Below are 22,838 nucleotides of genomic sequence, written 5' to 3'. Positions count from 1 at the left end.
TTTTTAAACTAACTTAAACTAACCTGTGCTAAGAACAACACACACTCCCATACCTGAGGGAGGATCCGAACCTCCGACGGGAGGGGCCGCGCAGTAAGTGACATGGAGCCTCTAACCGCGTGGCCTCTCTGCGCGGCCACTTACATGCTATCTTTCACTTTCTTGCTCAAGTGAATGCCTCTTCGTCCTGACTGCCTGCACAGAATGCAGCTTTCAGGTAAAGGCACAGCATCATACGCTGACCTTTATCCCCGCCGACACGATCCGAGAGTCCACAGCTAGAATGTTTAAATCACTGGAAGCTGAGAAAGCCGAGACCAAAAGCGGATGAACTCCATTCTCACTAAGGAACACGTTGGTGGCCAGGGATGTGCATCACACAGTTCATATTGGTACGTACCATTTTTCACAGAGTATTGTCCTGTTGAAAAGTGGCACCACCATTTTGTCGGAAGAAAGGAAACGTATGAGAATGCAGGATGACCGTGACTCACAGTTGATACGTAGAATTCGCTCAGTCACTGCCTGTTGTCATCTGAAGTCATACCCGTTGGCTCCTCACAACAGGGGTAACTCGGAAGTAACATTGAATGATTGCTATATCTCCCGAGGTTGCCACCACACTCGTCCACGGTGGTCGTACGGGGTATCATAAGACCGCGATTCATCACTGGACATAATGCGACGCCATACGCAAGCAGTCCATACTTCCCGGACAAGGCTTCGCACCAAACACAGGAATTGTGTTGCGGTGTTTAAGGCATCCTCCAAATCGGGATGTAATTGCCTAGTCCATCTACTGCCAGTGTCACGAATGGTGCTGGAACACACAGAAGGTGTGTTCTCGGAGGGCAGAGGCACGTGTGCCGCGGTACATGTCTATGTAGTTCCAACATTTTGTTGGGATAGTACTAGCCAACCTTGACAATCCTTTATTTATATTTATGTAACAGTTTCGTGTAATTTCTACTAGTGACTAGCTGGAAAGATACCTATTCCTCTTCAAAGCAGACCTGGCTGAAAGTGCTTACCAAGGGAGAATTCCACTGACATATATTATTCTTGAAGAATCAAGTTTGCCAAGATCACTAGTAATTCTTTTTTATTACTATTACCAGTTTCGACATATCGGCATCGTATCTTGTAACGTTATTAGATGTACATGTTTTTGCAACGTTGAAAGTCACATTGTGATGTTGCGTCAAATTGTAATTAAATGTGGCTGAGAACATCAGCATGACACGAATAAAATACTGCACATGTGAGATTCCGATGTATCCTGCCACTTTTTATTACAAACTGACGCATCATAACTATGTGACTTTCAGTATTGTAAAGAGCGTGTACATCTAATAATCGTCATTGTCTTTTCGTTTACCGTCGTTCCTCAGTTACTTCAAAATTCACGGACGTATGTCCCGTCTTTGCAATTAAAAGAAAGGCAGTTTGTTTCTTGCCACACGCCTAACGCTGTATATAATGTAGTGGTTACAAATATGTTGCAATGTTACTTTGTCGTGTTTTTTTTATCTTGTTATTCAGATTAGAAGCAACTTTTGTACCACAAGTTTCAGGGGTTAAGTTAGCGTTCGGTGTGACTTACAATTTCCAATTTTGCTAGCCCACGTGCATGATCATGGAGATTAACGCTGGAAATCGGCCAGCTGGAGGGTGGGGACCGAATGAACACATCTCCAGGACCACACACATGGACTAGCAACATTGGGAATCATAAGTAACACCAAACGATAATTTAAACTCACGAAATTTGAGCTACGAAAGTTGTTACTAGTCTGGAAAGTAAGAGAAAATGTAACATAACGAGGTATTTATAACAACTACATAATGTATACAAACATGCATTGCAAGCCACTAAAGGTGTTTCATAAATAAATGAAGCTAAATGCATATTCAATAAACAAAGTGGCTTACATTTAAATGAAAAAAGTGGAGCATACCTCCACGAACATCTAATCATGTTACAAAACGATGTTGACAGCGTAGATCTCTCGAAACCGGCAATAGCAATAAAAAGAATTATTAGCAATCTTGGCAAACTTGATTCTTCAAGAGTATTATAACCTTCAGCTCAGTCACAACGACTGACACAGTGCCAAATATATATTCGACTGACATAATTGGACAACATCCACATAGTTATACAATAGATAGGGATTGATATTACAAGTGTGATACAATCAACACATGAAACAGCACTGTGCTTGCTGCACAGAATGGTAATCCTACCATTTGGAGGCCATATGCGGTCGACCGGAAACACGACCACAAGTATGTCTGCCCTCAAGTCTCAAACACTCCAACATCCGGAACTGTCGTATATGAACCATGTATCTGGATCTTGCTGGATTAGACAAGCCGATTGAAAGATCCAAAATGAGACACCGTTCAAATATTGTCAGGTGCTGTGCTACGTGTCTTTCAGAGTGATCACTCAACATGTGACGCTGTAAACGACCCTTTCATGCCCTACTGCAGCTATTAGCAACGCTGAACACGAACAACACTAATGCCTCTGGCAGCCGTTCAGTCTTTAACAGATAACTGCAACATTTACATTAAAAAATCAAATGGTTCAAATGGATCTAAGCACTATGGGACTTAACATCTGAGGTCATCAGTCCCCTAGACTTAGAACTGCTTAAACCTAACTAAGGACATCACCCACATCCATGCCCGAGGCAGGATTCGAACCTGCGACCGTAGCAGCAGCGCGGTTCCGGACTGAAGCGCATAGAACCGCTCGGCCACATCGGCCGGCAACATTTACATTACAAAGGCGCTACATTTACATACACGCCAATGATGTAGCATGCACGAAGTTATACTAACATTCGACCCTGACTTCCGCCAGCTACATTTTTTTTTGTCAGGCAATCTATATCCAGAAAGGAGAAAAGAGAATCAAAAGAGACTGGATCGTAAACGCAACATTTCAGAAAAATTGTACAAATCCACATTATCGTTCTGTCTTTTGGCAAGAAGGTGTAGAATGCGGCATTGTGAGGTATTATATTTTTCACTTCTCAGTTCGAGTCCCTTTCCTTTTTCCTTTTTAGTAAAATTCTGCTCTTTTATCCCTTAACCCAAGGTTTCTGGCTTCTTCGTGGTTGTGTGGGAGACACAAACGAATTCAGGAATTTTTTATATGTCATAGCGGTAATACCAATAGTACGTCCTAGCTGTAAAACGAACCAATTATACAGTTCCTAACTGGAAGGGATCATCACTCTTGTCAAATCTTTTAGCATCTCACTTGACAGCGCGTTATGAATGGAACTTCACAATCACGTGCAGGAGATAAGTGTTCCGAGAAAACCTGATTCTTATCGCGAGACAAGGGATATATATTTGTCAGGCGCTGTGTTCGTTTTCGGCAATCCTCCTTCGATTGAGTTTAAGGTAAGACTAATATCACTGTTACGGTTTATCTGTGTTCTGTTTTCCCCTTGATTGTCTAGTGGAGAGCAGGCTGAATATCTGCTCGAACTATAACTTCCCGTTTCTAAAATCGATGTGAGTCTTTTCTCATGCAAAGCAGCTGAATTAATCAGTAGTTTCTGAGGTCTTAATGCAGCAGTGAAAATGTCCATACCGTACCACAGCTTTTATAATTTAGATACGCTAGGGTTCAGTATTTTACGATGTGCTGGCTGTTAAATGTGATATACGAGTATACACATGTACAATTCTTGTTATTGCTTCGTTGTTCCGTAGTTCCGGAACTTCGAGCTGTAGACACTTCAATTTTTTCATTTTATTTTATTTCATACATTTGTTTCTAATGTGTTTTAACTTGTACGTGATCACGATTGGTTACCGTTGAGTTTCTGATTTCAGTTATGTGTCTTGTTCGTTTCCAGCCAGTCAGTAGTTTCATTTCATTATCCTGAAACGTAATGACAAATATTTTACGGCGAGAAAGGACGCGAGATCTTCAGACACAGACGACTGTCTCCGTTAAACAATGATGGGGAAGATAATAGAATGTGACCTATTCAGAAGAACTATTCCGAAGTTCGTTTCAACTGGACTGTGGAAACAATCGAAATCTAAATATGGAAGTCTGGAAGTCTGGAAGGGAATCTGAATGCCGCTCCCTCAAATATACTCCCGAAAAAATTAACATACACCTGAACCTGACTCGTCACGTATAGTTTCGGACGTAACGGAAAGTTTTTGCATCTAGATCCGTCACTTTTCTAAGGCCTTGTAAATTAATGAAACTTTTACGAAAATATCGCCACCGATGAAATTTTTAAAATTGTCCATGGGTATGTGCTGATTGTTTAATATCAAGAATATATGTTACAAAATTTGTATAGCTAAATTGTTCGATGGAATTTAGTACAATGGTAATATATCTCTAGCACAATGACGATGATTTTGAATTTAAAAATACTCAGTAAATGATATACTACATTCTGGTGACCGTGCCGTCTGTACAGATATACATAACCCAAAATACAGGAACTTCACCAAGGCAACAATATTCAACACATTCCCTCATATTAGAGCATTGCTAAGAAACTGTTCTCACACAGTCAGGATTTTTTTTCAAGGTCTCTATTGCTTTCCCGCTAAAACGGCCATTCAGTTACCCACACCAAGTTGTAACTTAACGGCTTCCAGGGACACAAAAATTTGATTTTCAGTATTTCACACAGTTACTGACCGAATCCAAAAATTTAAAATGCTTCTATAACCTACTGATTAAGAGGTGTAACCCTATGTTAATAGTTAACACATTATGTCAAGAATTAAATTTAAATACTGTATGGCTTGAGGCATCACATCTCACGGCGCGCAAATTACTAGTATTATATTCATCCAGTATTTGAGAAATGTTGCAGATAGCAATTTTAAAACTCTTTAAAAATAATTTCAAACATTTCGAAACTTTTCTTCGCTGATACTCCCCCCCCCCCCCCCACCTCCTCGCAAAGTAATGAAAGAAAGAAAGAAGAGGTTATCACTTACAAACTTTCATTGTTCGTGCAATAAAACTTGAACATCAGGTGTCATACCATTGCATGTACTTACGAAATGGTAATATCACAGTACAACACATAGCTTTGGGAGAAATTTCTTCATCAACAGTAGGTGTGAAAAACTAGCTCCTCCTAGAATGGAACGCAAAATACTCAGGCTACGTTCATCCATCGTTTTATAACGCCGCGTGGGGGTGGGCGGGAATTGGGGAGAGGAAGGTTAGTGGTGTCGACAGAGGGTAGAGAGATGTATTATGCATTATCGTAAATCTAGCAAAATTAAGCTTTTGATACGGTTCAAAAACAAATAGAGTGTTTGTCACCTTTATAATAATATGGCTCAAGAGGAACATGATTAGTGCCTCTATCACTACTGTAAAGAAGCTTGCTTGTTCAGGGAAAGAAAGGCAAGGAATCCCTGTGGAAACAGGAAGATGGCTACAATATGTAATACCATTTTCCTTTTGTTTCGTCGCTGGGAACTTTATTCAACGAAGTAGTGTCTCTAATGCCTCTACGACAAAAATCAATTACATTTTCCGGATGGTTCCAAGCACTTGAAGAAGAAAAGTAGTTGGTATATTCTGATTTGAAACATCTAATTCTGGAAAACAACCCATTCAAACGTAGTTCGTAAGGATTCAACAAATGAACCAGATACTTTAATGAAATTATTTGAGCAACAGAACTCTTACCTACCTACTAATTTGTGATAGAGGAGATAATTTTTGTAGGGGGAGTTGTCTTCTTCCACCTAAGTTGAAAAAGTTCCTAATTATTGTCACTTTCAAAAACCGAAATATTTATGAGAAACGCGTCAATTTCACTCATGAATTGCATTGACAAAACCATAAAAAATCATGGTGTCAAGAGTTTTATGCTTATAATTCTTCAGAATTCCGCAGCATCGTGAAATGACAGCCTCTAAAATTGATTAAAAAGACTATATACATTCAATTTTCCTAGTATCAAACTGTTAAGATCGTCGTTCAACAATTGAAAGGTCTAAAATGAGAAGTATCTTCCAACATTCTGCATTTAACAATGGCATTTAGGGTGCGTTTTTGTTGAGTGGACACTTAGTTTCTAATTTTAGCTGTGTACCTACTGTTTGAGCTGCCCCTAAAACATCGATAAATAGATAATTGCGGACAATCTATCCAACAGATAATTATGAAGTACTTGTAGTACTCTCAGTCGAAAGATACCAAAAACTGACATTTTTCGATAAAAAGTCCGTTTCGGCTGGTAATCGTTTAACGTAGCATAATACGAGTACGTCATTTTAAGTTTGTGTAAAAATATGGAAAGAAATCATTTTTTGTGCGAGTAATTTTATTGTTTCTCAAAATATTCGCCTGTAAATGAAATCCAATACTGCATGCAACTGGTAACGTTTCACCCAATCTAATGTTGATAGGACTGTCGATAAAGGAGGACACAACTTATTCTCATCACTGTTCATGCAATTCTTATTTGATGTGCGGGAAAAAAAGGAAGTGGCTAGTCATAATGTGAGGTGAATATGGGCACTGAGACATTAATGCTGTGCTTTCTCCGTTAAAAAACCAATTGTTTGACGTTCTAACTGAGAGCTCAGATTTCACGGTGTTGGATGATAAGGTATTGTTTTTCACAATTTCACCAAAGACTTGTGGCAATACCTTACTGCTACGCGATCCTCCAAAGCAATGGTCTCAAGAAGTCTACTGTTACTAAAGAAACAACAGATCATGTTCTTGGTTTCTTTTGCCTCGGTTCAACTTTGAACAGCGAAACCGTTGTTTGCTGCTTGGTTACCCGCCCGTAAGACTACATCAAATTTTCATCTTGTGTTAAGATGTTGTGTACCGAATTTCCATTTTCTCGGTCGAATTTTACGAATGTTTCCTTGCACCTCTCGTCACGAGCTCATGTTTGGGCTTCAGAAGAATTTGCTGGACCTATCGAAAACAGGTCTTGGCAAAATATTTATGCCAAACCAAATGTACAGCAGTTTCGATATTCGTACAGGTGTCTGTCTCTCTCTCATGGTAAGTCGCATGCAAAGGCCCTTTAATCACGCCGCACACAACATCGACGGTTTTTGGAACGAGAACCGGTTTCAGTTACCTTGTATTTGTAATGCCTTCAACTAACCTTTTCGTGTAAGTAAGTAAGTTTGATGTGACACGTGGTATGACTACGTTTATACGTTCGTACACACAGGTTAACGAAAAATCTCTCTCTGTCTGAAATTAATTGCAGTTCAGAGAAGAATACATGAGCGTTTTGCTTGATTTGTAATCACCTCCGAGAGTATTTGTCTTCTGATACACTGAGTATCGCGTATCAAGGATTGAAAAGACCGAAAATTAATCAGAACTACAGAGCAACTTACATGTTTGCAGCTTGTAAGCTACTAGAGAATGAAGTCGCCTGCTTACGTCGCTGTGCTCGCACTGCTGTTGGGCAGTGTGGCAACTTCAGAAAGCTACGACCACAGACGCATGGTCGAAACACTGCTGCGCTTCGGTGCCGAAAACGTCGGCCCCAAAATGCTGCCAGCCCTGAAAAAGAGCCACGTTGGTGACATCAGAGCCCTCGCTGATGACGTTGTAATAGTCAGCAAATACTCCTTCTCACTGCAATCTACAACCCAAAAGTAAGTGCAACCACAACATCTGTGCTATTATGTTCTCAAATGTTGCATGGAATCACTGAATTTGAGATAGTCTTCTTCAGATGATACTGTTCCGTCACCGTTGATCAGCTCATTAAAAATGGTTGTGTTTTATAAGACGTGATTCTTCTAATAATAATAATAAAAAAAAGAAAACTTGGGGTGAACTTAGTTTAACTTACGTTCAAGACTACAAAGCTATTATTATAAAAAATAACCACCGGATTTCTCAAGGATGTTTGTTTTGCATTTATGCACATTCAAGTTTTATTACTTTTTGAGATTAAGTTTACGATTAAAAGTTTTTATATACTTTCAGTGTGGTCTCCACCGGGTGCACAAGTATCTAGACGATAGCAAATCTCGTCCGATACTTTTTCGAGCTGGTCTGGAAATAACTGCAATCACTGCTGATGCTATGTAACATTCCATCTAAAGTACTGGGAAAGGGACACACAAAGACCTTAAGAAAAGGTAGTTAGCTAGTTCGTTACATGCTCCATATCCCGTTTGAACTTTTATCGAAATGATGTGAAACGAGTCAGTGACTAATGTTAACTTTGATGAAGACATTTTGTAGTTCTTCTCGTGCAATTACATTTTAAATATAGGCTTTATTTTAAAGGCTACCAATTTTTAATTCAAAATTCGTCCATAGACAAGGAGTTGTCCTAGAGAAATGCCTTTAGATTAGATTTAAACTTGATTTGCTACATGTCAGGTGTTGGATAAATGTAAAACATTTTTGATGCTGCATATTGAGCTCCTCTCTGTGCCACTGAGAGTTTTAATAAGGCGCAATAAAGGTTATTTTCTCCACTAGAGATGTAGGTGTGAATATCACAATTTTTCTGAAATTTTGATGGATTTTTTTTATTACGGATTTAGTTAACTAATACATGTGTTGTGACGGTTGCAATTAAATGCTCAACTCCTTGGAGAGCTACTTACATGTAGATTGCGGGTGAACACTACATAGTATTCTTACTGTTCCCTTTTTTGCGATCAAAACTTTCTTTCAAATTTTGAGCTACCTCGGAAAATTATTCCACAAAAATTTATTGAGTGGATATATGAAAATAAGCCAGAGTAATGATTTGTCTGTTTCCAAGCTGTTAAGCCCAAAATTAGCTCAACTGTTTGAGAAGCTCAGTAACACGCTTCCTCTAATAAAAATTTCCACTATTTCGTATACCCGAAAATGTAGAACATTCTATACTATTTACTGACTCCGGTTCATGTGCTACATCACTTGTTGGTATGACTGTCTGTTGCCCATAACTGAATAAAGTGTGTTTTTTTTTTTGAATATTTATCGAAAATCTATTTCCTGAGAATCACTTCATCGGAAAATATCATTTACCGTCTCTTCTGTTGCTTTCTCTCTAGTGGGATTTATTATATTTGTAGCGTCTGCAAAAAGTAAAAATTCTGCTTGATGAATGTGAAGTGGAAGGTCGTACACATAAATGAGGAATAGACGTGGACCCAAAATTGAACAAACTAGACTACCTTTGTGATTTCTTCCCAACGTTTCAAAAGTTGTCTGCATTATTGAGTGCAGCATTTGCATTATGTTTGTTAAGTATGATTGAAACCGGTTGTGTGTAAAGCCAATTGAAACTAGTTGCGTGTAAAGCCATCAATTCCATAAAATTTCAGTTTTTCTAAGACTGTAGCGTGACCTACATCGTAAATTGCTTTGGAAAGAACACAAAGAATGCCAACTTGTAATATTTTATTATTTAAGTTTTTTGACATTTCGTAGGTGTTGAGTCACTCGTCTGGAATTTAAATTTTGATATACTAATAAGGAACCCCTTCAGTGATAGGTCGCAGAAGACCAATAATGTTTACTACATCAGACGCCCCAAATACTGTCTGCTACGCGACCACAATGTTCACTACTAATGGCAACAGGGAGCAAGACTGGGGCCATCCAGTGGTGCAGACAGCATGAAGCTACGGAGTACAGCTGAACTGCTTGGTCGAGGAGTAACTCACAACACTGCTGCAGTGCTAGTGAAGTTGATATTTAGCAGAGCAATGGCAACGATAAAGAAAGCAAAGTTTACATTATACCCGCAACAACATTTCGCTAGAAAGGACTCCAAGGAATTTCATAGAGTGACAAGGAAGAGTAGATGAAACACTAGTGCTTCTGCGAGATGAGTCAGTGGAATTTGCCATGTCGTATACCCTTCACAGTGCGGGCAATGTACATGTGGAGTACAATAATGACGATTCGTGCTTAAAGAGTGAAAGTGACATTGAAACAGGTGTCAAGCCATGTAGTTCATCATCCTTGTCAGACACGGAGCCACGAATTCCGTCTCCAGTAAACATAATAAAGGAGAATCATCGTCCAAGGAGGGACTAAACATAATTACGATAATACTTTGGGGATCACCACAAATGTCTTTCCTGATTCTCAATGTATCAGAATGACCGATCTGTTGATAGTGAGAGCAAGTGTCATTTTCCAATACGATTTAATATCAGGTTGATTGATTAACTTTTTATCTAAAGGAAACTCGAAGAGAAAGCAATGTTCGATTTTAGGTAATACTAGATCCTTCAGCACAAGCTCCGTGTATTGATCTGTGCGTCTGAAAACTATTTCACAATCATAGTTTTAGAAAAGCAGTGCGAAACACCAGAAGCGTTAGCTCCAAACATAGCCACAATGGCTTGTGTGCGTAAGTAGAATGAATCTTTGGTTGTTAATGTATTCATGAAACTTTTTAACCACAAAGTTGAACGCATTATTTTACTTCTCAGTTTGATTGTAGCTTCTCTGAGGAATTGTCAGTGTTTTGGACGTGAACGTGATTGGCCTTACAAAATCATGTTCTCTGTGTAACCTCAGACTGTGCCGTCTCCGTATTGGGAACAAACTGCTGCAAAAGTTAAAAATTTTATTTGGATAGTATAAGGTGACACTTTCCACGTTCAGTAAAGTTTGTTTGTTTTAAGCTTTCAAATGGACGTTCACCTTCATTGTTACAAGTCCATTTAGTGCCTTTCGTAAGAGTTAGTGAAACGATTTCCTTATGGATGCTGCATGTGGCAAAAACTTCCTGTAGCAATTAATTTGACCTAGTTCAGCACACGATTGCTTCATATCTCTGGGAGCTCTATGGTTCGTAATTGATTTTCAAACTGGCTGTTTCTAAAATTTTAAATACACTCTCCAAGTCACATAACGCTACTGCAGGAGTTTTTTATGAGACAATAATATCACCCAGGTAGTTAACGGTGTTTAGAGCATTTCTAATTAATGGTTCTTAGTATCGCTGGAGCAAACACCTTGCGCTGGCAATCCAAAATGGCAATCACTAGTTTTGGTAAGGTCCAAACAGAGTATTTACGCCCAAAAATTCCTGTGTGTTTTCATTTAGAAGTAACTGTAAATAGGCCTACTTCAGATAAAGTTTTGCAAAATATATGCCACCAGCTAATTCAGACATTAGTTCTTCCGGTTTCTTAACTGTTTAGGTATCTGTTATGCATTGCGCATTGAATGTCACATGGAAATCACCACAGATCCACAGTGTGCCATTCGGTTTTTGTTCTACAACGACCGGTATAGCCCATTGGCTACTGCTATTGGATTCAGTACTGCCATTCTCCTCTAGGTGATATAGTTACTGTCTCACTCTGTCATTTCATACAAATGGAATATTACATGCTTTCCAGAATTTAGGCACGACATTCGACTTCAGCATGATGTGAGGTTTGTAACTTTTAATGGTTCAGAAGAAATGGTATATTTTTGCAACAGCATCTCTTCTTTGGGAACGTCAGCGTTAATCTGATCTGCCCCTCCATGGACTGTGGAGCCTAGCTCATTTAATAAGTCAAGATCCTGTAAATTTATAGCTTAATCAACTAACTACCATAAACCTGACCTGTTTGATAAACTCTTGTATGCAGTTTCCGTTATGAATTGATCTTTGATCGTTATTTATTGGTCTCTGTAATTAAACAGCGAAATCTGAAATTCAATTAATTTCAGTGAACCTAATTTCTTATACACCAGCAAATTAATTGAGGGAAATGAAGAGCCTGTTTCGGTTTGAAATTTCAGTGTCACTTTATTTACTCAATGTGTCCAGATAATGCATTTTCATTTGCTTAAAAGCAAACACTGTGCTTTTTGCCCATCTGATGAGAAAGCTATTCTGGTAGTTGGAGTCCAAGGTTTTGTTAAACATGCCTTAAGCGTTTTTGTGGTGGTATTTCATGGAAACCTTCACCCCGTAAAACATATTTCTTCATATCTAACCGAGAAGTGAAATACCAGTGTTCAAAGATTTAACTTATTTTTTAATCTAACAAACTATTTTATTAAAAATTTCCATCCTGTCTTACCTTCTAAGGGGTCGAATTTCCACAACAAGGAATTTCCACAACAAGGTATTTTTCTTTTATTTATTTCTAACAGAGAACCCAAATACAAATTAACATAGATTTAACTTAGATAATGCTTTCGTAATGAAATAATTTCATAAAATTTTCATTCGCTTTTTCATCCCCTTATGGGATTTCGTTTCCATATACACTTTATCACTTTTTTTTATTTCCAACCGAGAAATAAAACACTAATTTTCATATATGAGGCTTTAAAATACTTTGGCAGTTATTTACTAATTATTTGTTTTAAAAAAAATCACCCTCTATTTTACCATCTTAGTGGTTGAATTTCCAAAAGCGCTGAAACACGTACATTTCTTTCTGACTGAGAAAGTAAATACCAATTTTCGTACGTCTGGTTTCAAAATTGCCTTAATGGCGACATATTTTCGAAAAAGCACTCACACCCGTTTTAACCCCCTTAGTGGCGGGAATTTGAAAAAGCCTTTCTTAAATGACGCCTTCAGTATAAAGTTAACACTCTCTCCAAATTTCAAGTTTCTATCCTTAGCGGTTGGGGCTGGGCGATGATGATTCACTCAGTCGGGCCATGGCTTTTATATATACAAATCACATCCGTTCGTCGTGAACACCACTAAAATTTTTTTATTTGTTTACCTGAGTGTCTGATTTCGTGTCCTGATTTGCTTAGTGTTACACAAATTGCATTTCTTGCTTGCCTTTCTTGCACGAATTGCAGTGCGTGCTTTGGTAATAACACTCTTCGCACTTGTGATTAACACAGCATCATGCGCATGGTTGTAACTTTCTTCTGCTTCATCTGTTTAAGGCCCTGAGACGTACGCGGAAGGTAGCGCTCGTGAACCGGCTGTGTTTGACAGATTAGAGAGGCAGGGTACCCTCCTCCACGCACCATACGGTGGCTTGCGGAGATGTAGCTGTACATACAGACTGTCAACATGACAGCATCATCCAACTGAATTGTGTCACCTGATACTAGCGTCTGTTCATGCACCCAGATTGAAGGCAAACAGTCTTGCTAAGACTGGTCAAACTAAGAAGCTCTTTCTGTAATTTGTTACCGGGAGAGCGCATTATGAGCACGTCGCAAATGAGACAATCATCATAAGACTTCTTGCATTTGTAACTTCCGCACAGAAATTTGCAGTCTCTAGTTAGCACCTCTAATTATGCTATCCTTTCTCTGTAACTGATTTGGCTTTTAAAAGCAATGAATAATTTATTTGTGACTGCTGCTAAGTATACTTGTGCCGAAAATTAAGAGTATAGCTTACCTTTAATTTTTCAGTCTAAATACCGGGTATTCTAAATGATGGACCCATTTTCAAAACTTCGTATTTATTCAACTACAAATCCAAAATTGACAAGGTTGATACCAAAGGAAAGAGGAAGTTGCAAGTCTTTTTATAATCTTTTATATAAGTTTAATAAGTTGAATAATTTATTAATTAGTTTATAATAATTATTTAATAATTAGAAGGGTGATACATGTTATAAATGTTCAATGTGGTCGCCGTTGGCTGTACGGCAAACATCGACGAGGTAGCCAACCACGTCCCATACACGCGAAAGCGTATCTCGTATTACTGAGTACACGGCAGCAGTGACCCGGTTCCGTAGGTCGTTCACAGTGGTTGGTAGAGGCGGGACGCTAACAGCTTCCTCTACACAACCCCATAAGAAATAGTCACAGGGTGTGTGATCACAGGGTGTGTGATCAGGAGATCTGACCAGATGTGCAGACCCAGGTCCTCAAGTCCTCTGCGACAGATCCACATTCACCACTGAACACAGTTACGTTTGAGAGCGTTTACCGGCGTCCCGACATTAGATATCGAAGGACGTGTACAATCTGCTACTTCGACAGATCGCCCGGAACGGGGTGGAATGGAAACATCCTACCGTTAATTGGCACGTGGTGTGGCGCTTGGTACACCATCCCCACATACCTACAACAGTCAGGTCTACACGATACATTGTCGTGAATCGAAAATACCCAACAAATGACAAAAAGTGCGAAATACATTTGGCGGATTCGCACATCTGTGAGCAATGTGACATGCTGGATACGGACGACCAAAGGCTGGTCTGCGGCGAAGGGTTTGCTGTCTGGACTCCAGCGAGGAAGATAATAGCGTCCATGCTGCGCTCTATATGTATGGCAATATCTCCCGACGTAGTATTTTTTTCTGAGGAAACGTATTTTCCGCGTCATACGACGAACGCAGTGGCATGGATCACAGGTATGACGGTCGATTACATATATAGAGACACACATCTGAACGTACTGAACGTACTGGAATATTGACAATTCTCGAAAGATGAACACACAAAATTGTTACGGCTGCGAAAGTACAAGGACTGGTACGCAGATTTCCTAGGAATGGTTTTTTCGGACCCGCCATATACTTTGGGTCTGCCAGGTGCGCAAAGATGAGCGGCGGTGCTGTCGATGTGGAGCCGACCAAGTAAAGTGGTCAACTGAAGAAAACTACGCGGGTATGCGACCAGGATGAACTAACACTTGCACAGTTAGCAATGGAATGTTTCCTTGAATTTTGCTTTAATATCTGTAAATACCGTTCATAAGGGTGCCTGAGGTGGCCTCGCTTTGGCTTTGTTGTTATTTCATGCTTCATGGTAGGACGGCAGCGAGGTTTCTTCCAGGACACTTATAATGTGTAAGGACGTGCTGTGGTTTTGTGAATAGTAAAGGTTTCTGTTTCTCCTATCTTCATCAAATATATATAAAGAAAAAGATGGTAGAGCACTTACCCTCGAAACGCAAAGGCCGCGAGTTCTAACGAAAAAAAAAGGGCAAAGCGAGCGCGGAAAAAGCGGTTTCGAGTCCCGGTCCGGCACAAATTTTCATTTTCGTCATTCCATTCTACAGCCGATGGTAGCCATTTTTCGCAAATGCGAATTCATCTGATGTGAAGCATGATACAGTTCTGTTGTTGGCGCCCTCTGTGGCATCAGAGCAGAAATAAGGTTGGTGAATGTGAGCTATAGCGGAAACGTAATATGGTCCCTGTTATGTGCGCCACCAATATGGTACCTAACCATGTTTCGCCATGCCGAGTCCAGCCCTGATCTCTGCGTCTTCGGTCCCAACATTTGTGTACAGTATCAGATGGCGGACGAAACGCTCTATAAGAGGGCTTCAAAATTCCAGTCGTTCCTAATGAAAGTCGGATCAACAGCTTCATGAGCTGTGGTAGATACCCAAAACCGTCAACGTGCTTGAGGAAACTTATTCCGTGATTGACATGAGCAAGTTGCAGGCTTCCAGTCCTCTGCGGTACAGTGTGGGAATTCATAAGCCTGTGTGAAGAGTGCTGCATCGAATCGGCCTCATGTGCTAAATGATATACCCAGTACACCATCCACCATTACTCAACTGACCATGTCAAATGTTGGAAGTCCTGTGTGCCACATTCGGGAACTTCATAAGATCACGTGGTACGCTGCACCCACAGTAATCAGGATCTGTGGCCTAATCTACTCCATGATACAATGGAGTGCGGAAACTAGTTCAAAGTAATTTGAATCGTAGTTCATCTGGCCGCGCCAAATGTTGGCTTAAGCAGATCAGCGAGACGCTTTGTAAGTCCCAGCGGGACACAGTTTTCAGTCCATGCACTCCACTGCGGCTGCGGTGGGGACGGAGCCTCTCCGTCGTTGCTAGGCCCCCGGTTAACATACAATACAACACAATCCAGTGCAAATGGAAGCTTATTATTAAGTAGAATGTTGATTTGGTAACTACTACATCGCAATTTACTATCGTGTTAGTGGTGTGACCTTTCGAATAGTTTGAACAATTCATATTAGCTATCGGTGGTTGTCATTAAGAAGTAGGAATCTTCGACTAATTTGGAGCTCACAGCGCAACCCAATCGTGGTATACCAGGTACATCAAGTTCGTTGCCTGCACCATCGACAGTAGTATGCCCTGATCTCTTCCCAGAAAGGATTCGCTGAATGTAAACAAAATCTTCACCTCGCTACGTAAAAGAAAATTTTGTGTCATAGTCTGACAGAAATTACACAGTCATTTATGTGAATCATGTATCGGGCATAAACCAGAACGGATGCTATATCGATGGCCCAAGACACAGTAGAGTGTGAACACGACGAATGCAAGTAACGTTAGCAGAAATCAGTACTGATGATCAAAGTCAGAATCGGCTCAACAGAACTGAGCTCAGGGTTAAATTCGTGGTCTATAAGGGATATAACTATCGAGATGCGAACTGGCGATACGTCCACCGGTTTAGGTTTTTATTTTTGTAGAGAACTGACGTCCATCCCTATGTGACGTGTTTGCCGCGACCCCTTGAATTGCGGCAGTCGAAAACGGTACAGTAATATCAGCATCACTCTCGGAATCTGTCTCCATATCGCTGGTGAAGTGGAACATTACTTTTTGTCAGCAGTCTTCTGACTTATTTGATGAGCCAGTCATGAACTTCTCTCCCGTGTCAACCTCTTCCTCTCTGAGTAGCGCTCCCAAAGAGTGTCCTCGATTATTTGTTGTATGCATTCCAAGCTCTTTCTTCCCGCACTGTTTTTACAGTTCTTTCCAACACAATGGAATTTATTCCTTGATGTCTTAAGACATCTCCTATCATTTTGCCCCTTCTTCATGTAAATATTTTCCACATATTCCTCCCCTCGCCGAATCTGTAGCATAACGTAAGTTACCAGGCCAACTACTCTTTATCATCCTCGTATAGCACCCCATTGTAAACGCTTTGGTGTGTTCGATATTAAGCACAAAATCTGTCTTTCGGTTCACAAGCAATTGATAGGTTTATAGAACTGGTAAAGTTACTATCCTGTGTCCGCTTGTCTTTGTATTGCTCCGCGCTCTCGAGGCCAGTCTTCTTCGTGTAATCGCTGTGCATTGTGTTTCAGCGTGGACGGCGTGCTGACTAATCTTACTCTCTCTGGTCTCCCGTCGCTTAAAGTGGGCAGAAATGGAAACTCTGTTCTAGTAAGCGGTACGCTAGCTATTGATGGACAATACAGCTTGTATGGAACTGCAAGCGGTTCCCTTTTGGAAGGACAAGGAGGGATCAGGTGAGTTGACAATTAACTTCTAGCCTATATAATAGATATTTCAGCGCCACAGTATAAAAACTAGCCGTCCATGCTTCGCTGGTACGGATAATTGTTCTTTTTGTTGTTATTGTGGGATTCGGTGGATTTGATGCAACTATCACGTTTAACTGTCTTCAGATCTATGTAACTATTACAGTTTATATTCTCTTGAACTATGTTTAATGAAGTGAAACCCTGGTATCCCTCACTTATTCCCCACCTTTCAAGACCCACTCCCGACGACTTCCATTCCCTTGTTAACTTTACCTCCGTACCTTTGGATATGAACTTCAAAGAAATTCTTTCCTTCAGTCAAGGTGAGCCATAATTTTATTTTCTCCCTGGTCCGATTCAGTACATCTTCATCAGTTAACTGAACTATAACGTAACCTTCAGAAGCCTTCTAAAACACGACATTTCAAAAGATCCTATTCCCTTCTGGTGTGTGCTGTTTCACTTCCTTATAAAGCTAAAGTCCAGACAAACGCTTTCAGGAAAGACATGCTAGCACGTACATTTAAAATATATTTGTGTGATGTTAATCTTGGAGGTGTTGGGTAAGAAATCTAACGCTAATAGAGATTGATTGGTGACGAAGTAATTTTACTTTGTTCTAAAATAATTTAACGAACTATACACCTTATATAAACAGAAAATCCCAAAATCTCAGCACTTAAAACCAAATTGATATCAGCACAATTACAAGGTAACAGTACTCTTACATGACGTTCGTTGAACTAGTTAGCCGATTCAACAGATTGGGCTTCCATTCTTTCATCAAACAACTAGTGGCGCTTGTGAGGAAGCCTCATTGATGATGGTACACAATGCATTCAGTCCATTTCGAAGTAAGTGTACTTTAAAGCTCTTTGTGTAGCTTACTAACTGTTGCTCACATATAAGGTTTTCAACACAATATGGAGTGCAAACTATATGAGCTCCGTGAAGTGATTATGTGTTATGTTGATATGGGGGTCAACGGAACACGCAAAAGCAGCTTGTCGTTATCTGTAAGCCCCCCAGTTCCTAAAAGGAGGCATCTGCGTCTGCTGCATTTGCGACGCCCTCGATGAGAATAAAGGGTGTTTCAAGAATACCATATTTTTGGGCATAGAGAGCTTCAGTAGTACACTTTCAGCCAGTACGAGTGCTGTGGCAGTGACTACGGCCACAGGTCACGCAGTCGCTTCGAACGTAATTCAGAGTAGGCTACACGTGGCAATTGTTTCAGCAGCAGAAAGAGACACTCCTAGGCAAAATTGGTCTGACATTTGGAAATATCGACTTGGACTATCAAACAAGCACAGTACAAATCAAGCTTTTCGCCAAGACCCTAAGTATCAGTTACTAGTCTTGTTGGCCAATGATGGATGGTTTTCTTGATATTATAACGCGAAAAGAGTTGCATGTTTCAACTTTCCTCTCTTAATTTATCATTCAGTTTTCGATGAAATTTATCAAATTCGATTTAAATATGAGGTTGATATTGCAAATTATCAACTAGTTTTTATATTTCTATTGACAACGAATTTATTATATGGTATTACTTTTCCAGTATAACACTGACTGACTATGATGTCGAAGCTTCTACAGATTATACTGTCATTGACGATAGCAAACTGGCTATCAACTCTGTGGATATAAAACTATCTGCACCTTCAATTAAGGTAAGTATTCTTTATTAAGTCAGTGGTAATATCCTGAAATCTAGAATTGGTCTGTGGAAAACGTTAATCATCTGAGGACAAAACCAACATTCCAGATAGCAGTTTGACTACTTATCTTTATGACCAAAAAATGTTGTGTGCTAGATTTTAATATGATCGGTTTTGAAAATTCAATTAGTTTTTCACGTGGTATCAAATGGATTGAATTCAGTGAAACGAAACAAAAGAGATCAATGGGGATAAATGCAATGAAGTGAAATGGTATGAAATCGTACCAGCGAAATCTTTCAGAGATGAAATTTTTCAGAGCAGCCACAAGTGGCACTCATAATATTCCAGAAATGCTTAACGTGAAATGTTAATATAATGTGACATTTTCTGTTCATCGCGTCTAGTCACCTTAATCAGTTACGCTGAATGGGCACGTCTCTAAAAATAATCAAACACTAAATTACACGCATTTTTCCCTTCTATGAAAGGTTCAATTAATTTCATCTCGCTGAATACAGCTGATGGTATGCCTATGGTAAGATAAGCCACAGTATCTCATTATAACTATTCCTCCGGTGGTGCTACTCCCGAAGGAATTACGTCCGTATGTTAGTTAGCAAAATTCAAAGGTAATCGTAACTGACATTAAAGGTTTGGGTCAGTCCTGGAATTGCGCTCGGATGGACAAACTAGTGAAGATGACTTCTTATAACAAGCAGAAGATCCAGAATTTGGCACCAAAGACATTTTTCACAACACAGTCACTATGAATGTGACTTCAGTCTAGCTCTTCAGCAGTTCTCTCATCTAACAGGAGGACTAAATAAACGCTGTAACCTCGACCATACGCCTAACTGCTTACGCTACCGCTAATATCAAGGAGCTTCAAAAATTTGTATGTTTGTATAATGAAATGTAGACTACTGTCATTCTATTTTATTTTCAGTCATCAGCCTTCTGACTGGTTTAATGCGGCTGCCACGAATTCCGGTCCTGTGCCAACTTGAACCCTACTCCTCAACTATCTGTTAGATGTATCCCCATCTCTGTGTTCTCTACAATTTTTCCCTCCGTATCTACATTACCATGAAAGTTATTCCCTGACGTCTTAAAACGTGTCTTGAAGTTCTGTCGATTTTTCTTGTCAGTGTTGTCCGTACATTCCTTTCTTCGCCCGTACTGAGGAGAACCTCCTCATTCCTTTTCTTATCAGTCCACCTAATTTTTACCTTTCCTCTGCTGCACTACATTTCAAATGCTTCGGTTCTCTTCTGTTCCCGTTTTCTTGCAGTCAGGACTCACTACTACACACTGCTGTGCTCCTAACGTGTATTTACAAAAGTGTATTCCTGAAATTATGGCCTATGTTTGACACTAGTAGGCTTCTCTTGGCCAATAATGCCCTGTTTGCATCTGCTGGTCAGCTTTATATGTCCTCCTTGCTTCGTCCAAAATGGCTTGATTTGCTTCGCAGGTAGCTGAAGTAGGTCCAGAAAGGACAAGGATCTGTCATTGTTGAATTTTAATTAAATGTGTATTTATGCATCTGTCTAAATTGTTCGAAAAGTTTTTGGCAAATGATATGCTCTAAAGAGATTTTTAACAATTTTTTTAAACACCAGCCATTTTTACTGGATCAAACAAAAACGTTTCTGTTTGGACATATCAATTTCGAGTATTCAACAAATTTTCGGTGTACTAGAATGTCAGATGATACAAGAATTACGCGTTAAAATGAAACTAAGTTTATGACAGTTTACAGTGCCAAGCAGTAAAGAACTTTAGCAAATCACAATATACATGGTTGTTGATGAGAAACAGTAACCTATATTTCACAAGATATTTGAGATTGGCAGTTGGATTATGGCGGGTAAGAAGAAGTCCCACAGTCTATACAATTAACGAAAATAGCGAAATGGGGATCTGATTGAAAATGACGTTTTACAGTAGTTGACTGTATTCACATTAACGTACAGACGTCGTGGTATTAGTCAGCTTTAATTCGATGTCACTCATCTAATCCTACTGTAGGTTACAGATTAATGATTTGTTGTAGTTTCACCGACTCTGGGTTTAGAAACTTGCTAACAATCGTCAAATGATCATTTATGCAAAACAACTGTTCAGTTCTACGTAAGCCATAGGAATGTAGTAAAATTAAAATATATTCTCGTGCTCCAGTTCTCGTAAATAATATTTTGTTTCATTTAGATGTGTTTAAGTGATATTATTAGTGTTACTGAAAGCTCATTCTGTGTTATTTTCTGCAGGTAACCTACGAGAACCTTGTACTCGATATGGGTGCAACACAATTTCTCAACGACCTTCTACGACATTAAAAAATAAATAACCTCAAGTGCAATGGTCAGGAAGGGAATCAACCGCTACACTGTGTACAATGTGCATATGGGTGAAAAACAGAAGAGCAAAGAAAACAGAAGGAGCTCATAATATGAGTATGCATAAATATTGTGACGCTAATGGCATTATGTTCACCAAGAAGTTCACATTTCAGAAGGAATTTGTATTGAAACCAATAAAACTGATTAATATCTTAAAGAATTAAATGTGTTTCACTCAATATTTCTGACACCGCAAACAACATTAATTGCAAACAGTCTATGTTACAGGCTTGCTGCAACCTAATAAAATGATTGTGCTACTAAGTGAATTATTCCGTGGCATGTGAGTAGAACACGCCTCCACTGAAAAGCAGTTCCTTTTATTAGTAAACAACGATTTATCTCTACGAAGAGACGTAATTTTTAAACTTACTTTGCTTAGAATAATGTCCCTGTTACGTGAAACGTGCTACAGCTCACCAAAAAATTACATTTTCATAAGAAAATTATTTTTACGTGAAGATGATTTGCTTAAGTGCCTCGTACTAACGTTTATTTTAAGCTTAAAAGAGTAAGGATATATAAAGAGGCATGTAACCTGCAGAAGATTGTTGTTCTACACAGTTATCGTCCTGCATGTTACTAAAAATAGCCTGTTACTAAAAATAATCAGTTTTTATTACAAAATGGAAATAGTCAATTTTTAACTCAGGTTTTATTCGAATATTTTTGATTTGTAACATGAAACAGAGGGATGCTATAGCAAAAATAAAAATACAGATTCATCGTACAACAATAGAAAGAAAGGTAAAACAGTATATATATATATCGCAAGCAGCTTCAATTCTTCATCGAGCTAATATAAAACATGCATCTATTATTACTAAAAGAGTTTTGGACTTATCAACAATAATAAGAAACTCTCGCCGTTGCTCATGATGAAGGACTTTCTTCAGAGTACAAAATGACAACAATAATTAAACAGATTTGTTAATTTTTTGAATGTAAACTATATTTGTATCAAAAGTAATTGCTTTGGTGACATAAATGAGCGGCTTATTTTTATGATTTATAAAATGCAATTCATATTTTGTAAACGTATAATATACACATTCGACTAACACTTAACGATGTGCTGTTCTAATTACGTGCAAAACAAACAAACAAACAAAAAACAATAAGAGTACATTGGCTCCCATTTCCTCTTTCTCTCTTTCATCTATGTTCCCTTCCCTAGCAATGTTACCAGTATGTCACACACAACACAGAAAATGCTACTGAACAGTGAAACGTATCAAACTGAAATAGTGATAATTAAACAGATGATTGCAGTAATCGGTTTCCAGCCTGCACTCATAGAGAAGATGTCCAAGAATATCGTGGGCAAAACAGATAAAAGCAAAAATAAAAAGAACAAACGAAAAGCCGCCAAGGCAGTGTGTAATGCATCCTTCGGTATTATCTCACAGAAATTTGCTAACATATTCAGACATTACAATGTAACTCATTAAATTATGTAGCCTCACGACATAACAACTAACAAACAAAAATTTAAAATATAAGATATCTACAGTAAAAAATGCAATGATTGTCTAGTCGCGTATGTGGATCAGAACGGACGAATCTTTCGCGTTTGACTTAAGGAACAAATCCGTTTAGGAAC

At 39.1% G+C, this 22,838-nt stretch overlaps 1 protein-coding gene across 1 annotated transcript; it reads left to right on the top strand.

Annotated features, from left to right (window-relative positions):
* The first annotated feature begins 3,395 nt into the window (after positions 1-3,395).
* Positions 3,396-21,370, top strand: LOC124596572. Its single transcript, XM_047135765.1, has 5 exons — positions 3,396-3,420; positions 7,400-7,653; positions 16,990-17,154; positions 18,731-18,842; positions 21,104-21,370. The coding sequence occupies exons 2-5, from the start codon at positions 7,418-7,420 to the stop codon at positions 21,170-21,172; spliced, it is 582 nt and encodes a 193-aa protein (XP_046991721.1). The 5' UTR covers positions 3,396-3,420; positions 7,400-7,417; the 3' UTR covers positions 21,173-21,370.
* Positions 21,371-22,838: the final 1,468 nt, after the last annotated feature.

The sequence above is a fragment of the Schistocerca americana genome, chromosome 2 (assembly GCF_021461395.2).
Source record: "Schistocerca americana isolate TAMUIC-IGC-003095 chromosome 2, iqSchAmer2.1, whole genome shotgun sequence".
NCBI lineage: Eukaryota > Metazoa > Arthropoda > Insecta > Orthoptera > Acrididae > Schistocerca > Schistocerca americana.
Note: the sequence above shows the minus strand (reverse complement) of the source record. Positions and strands in the feature narration are given on the sequence as shown.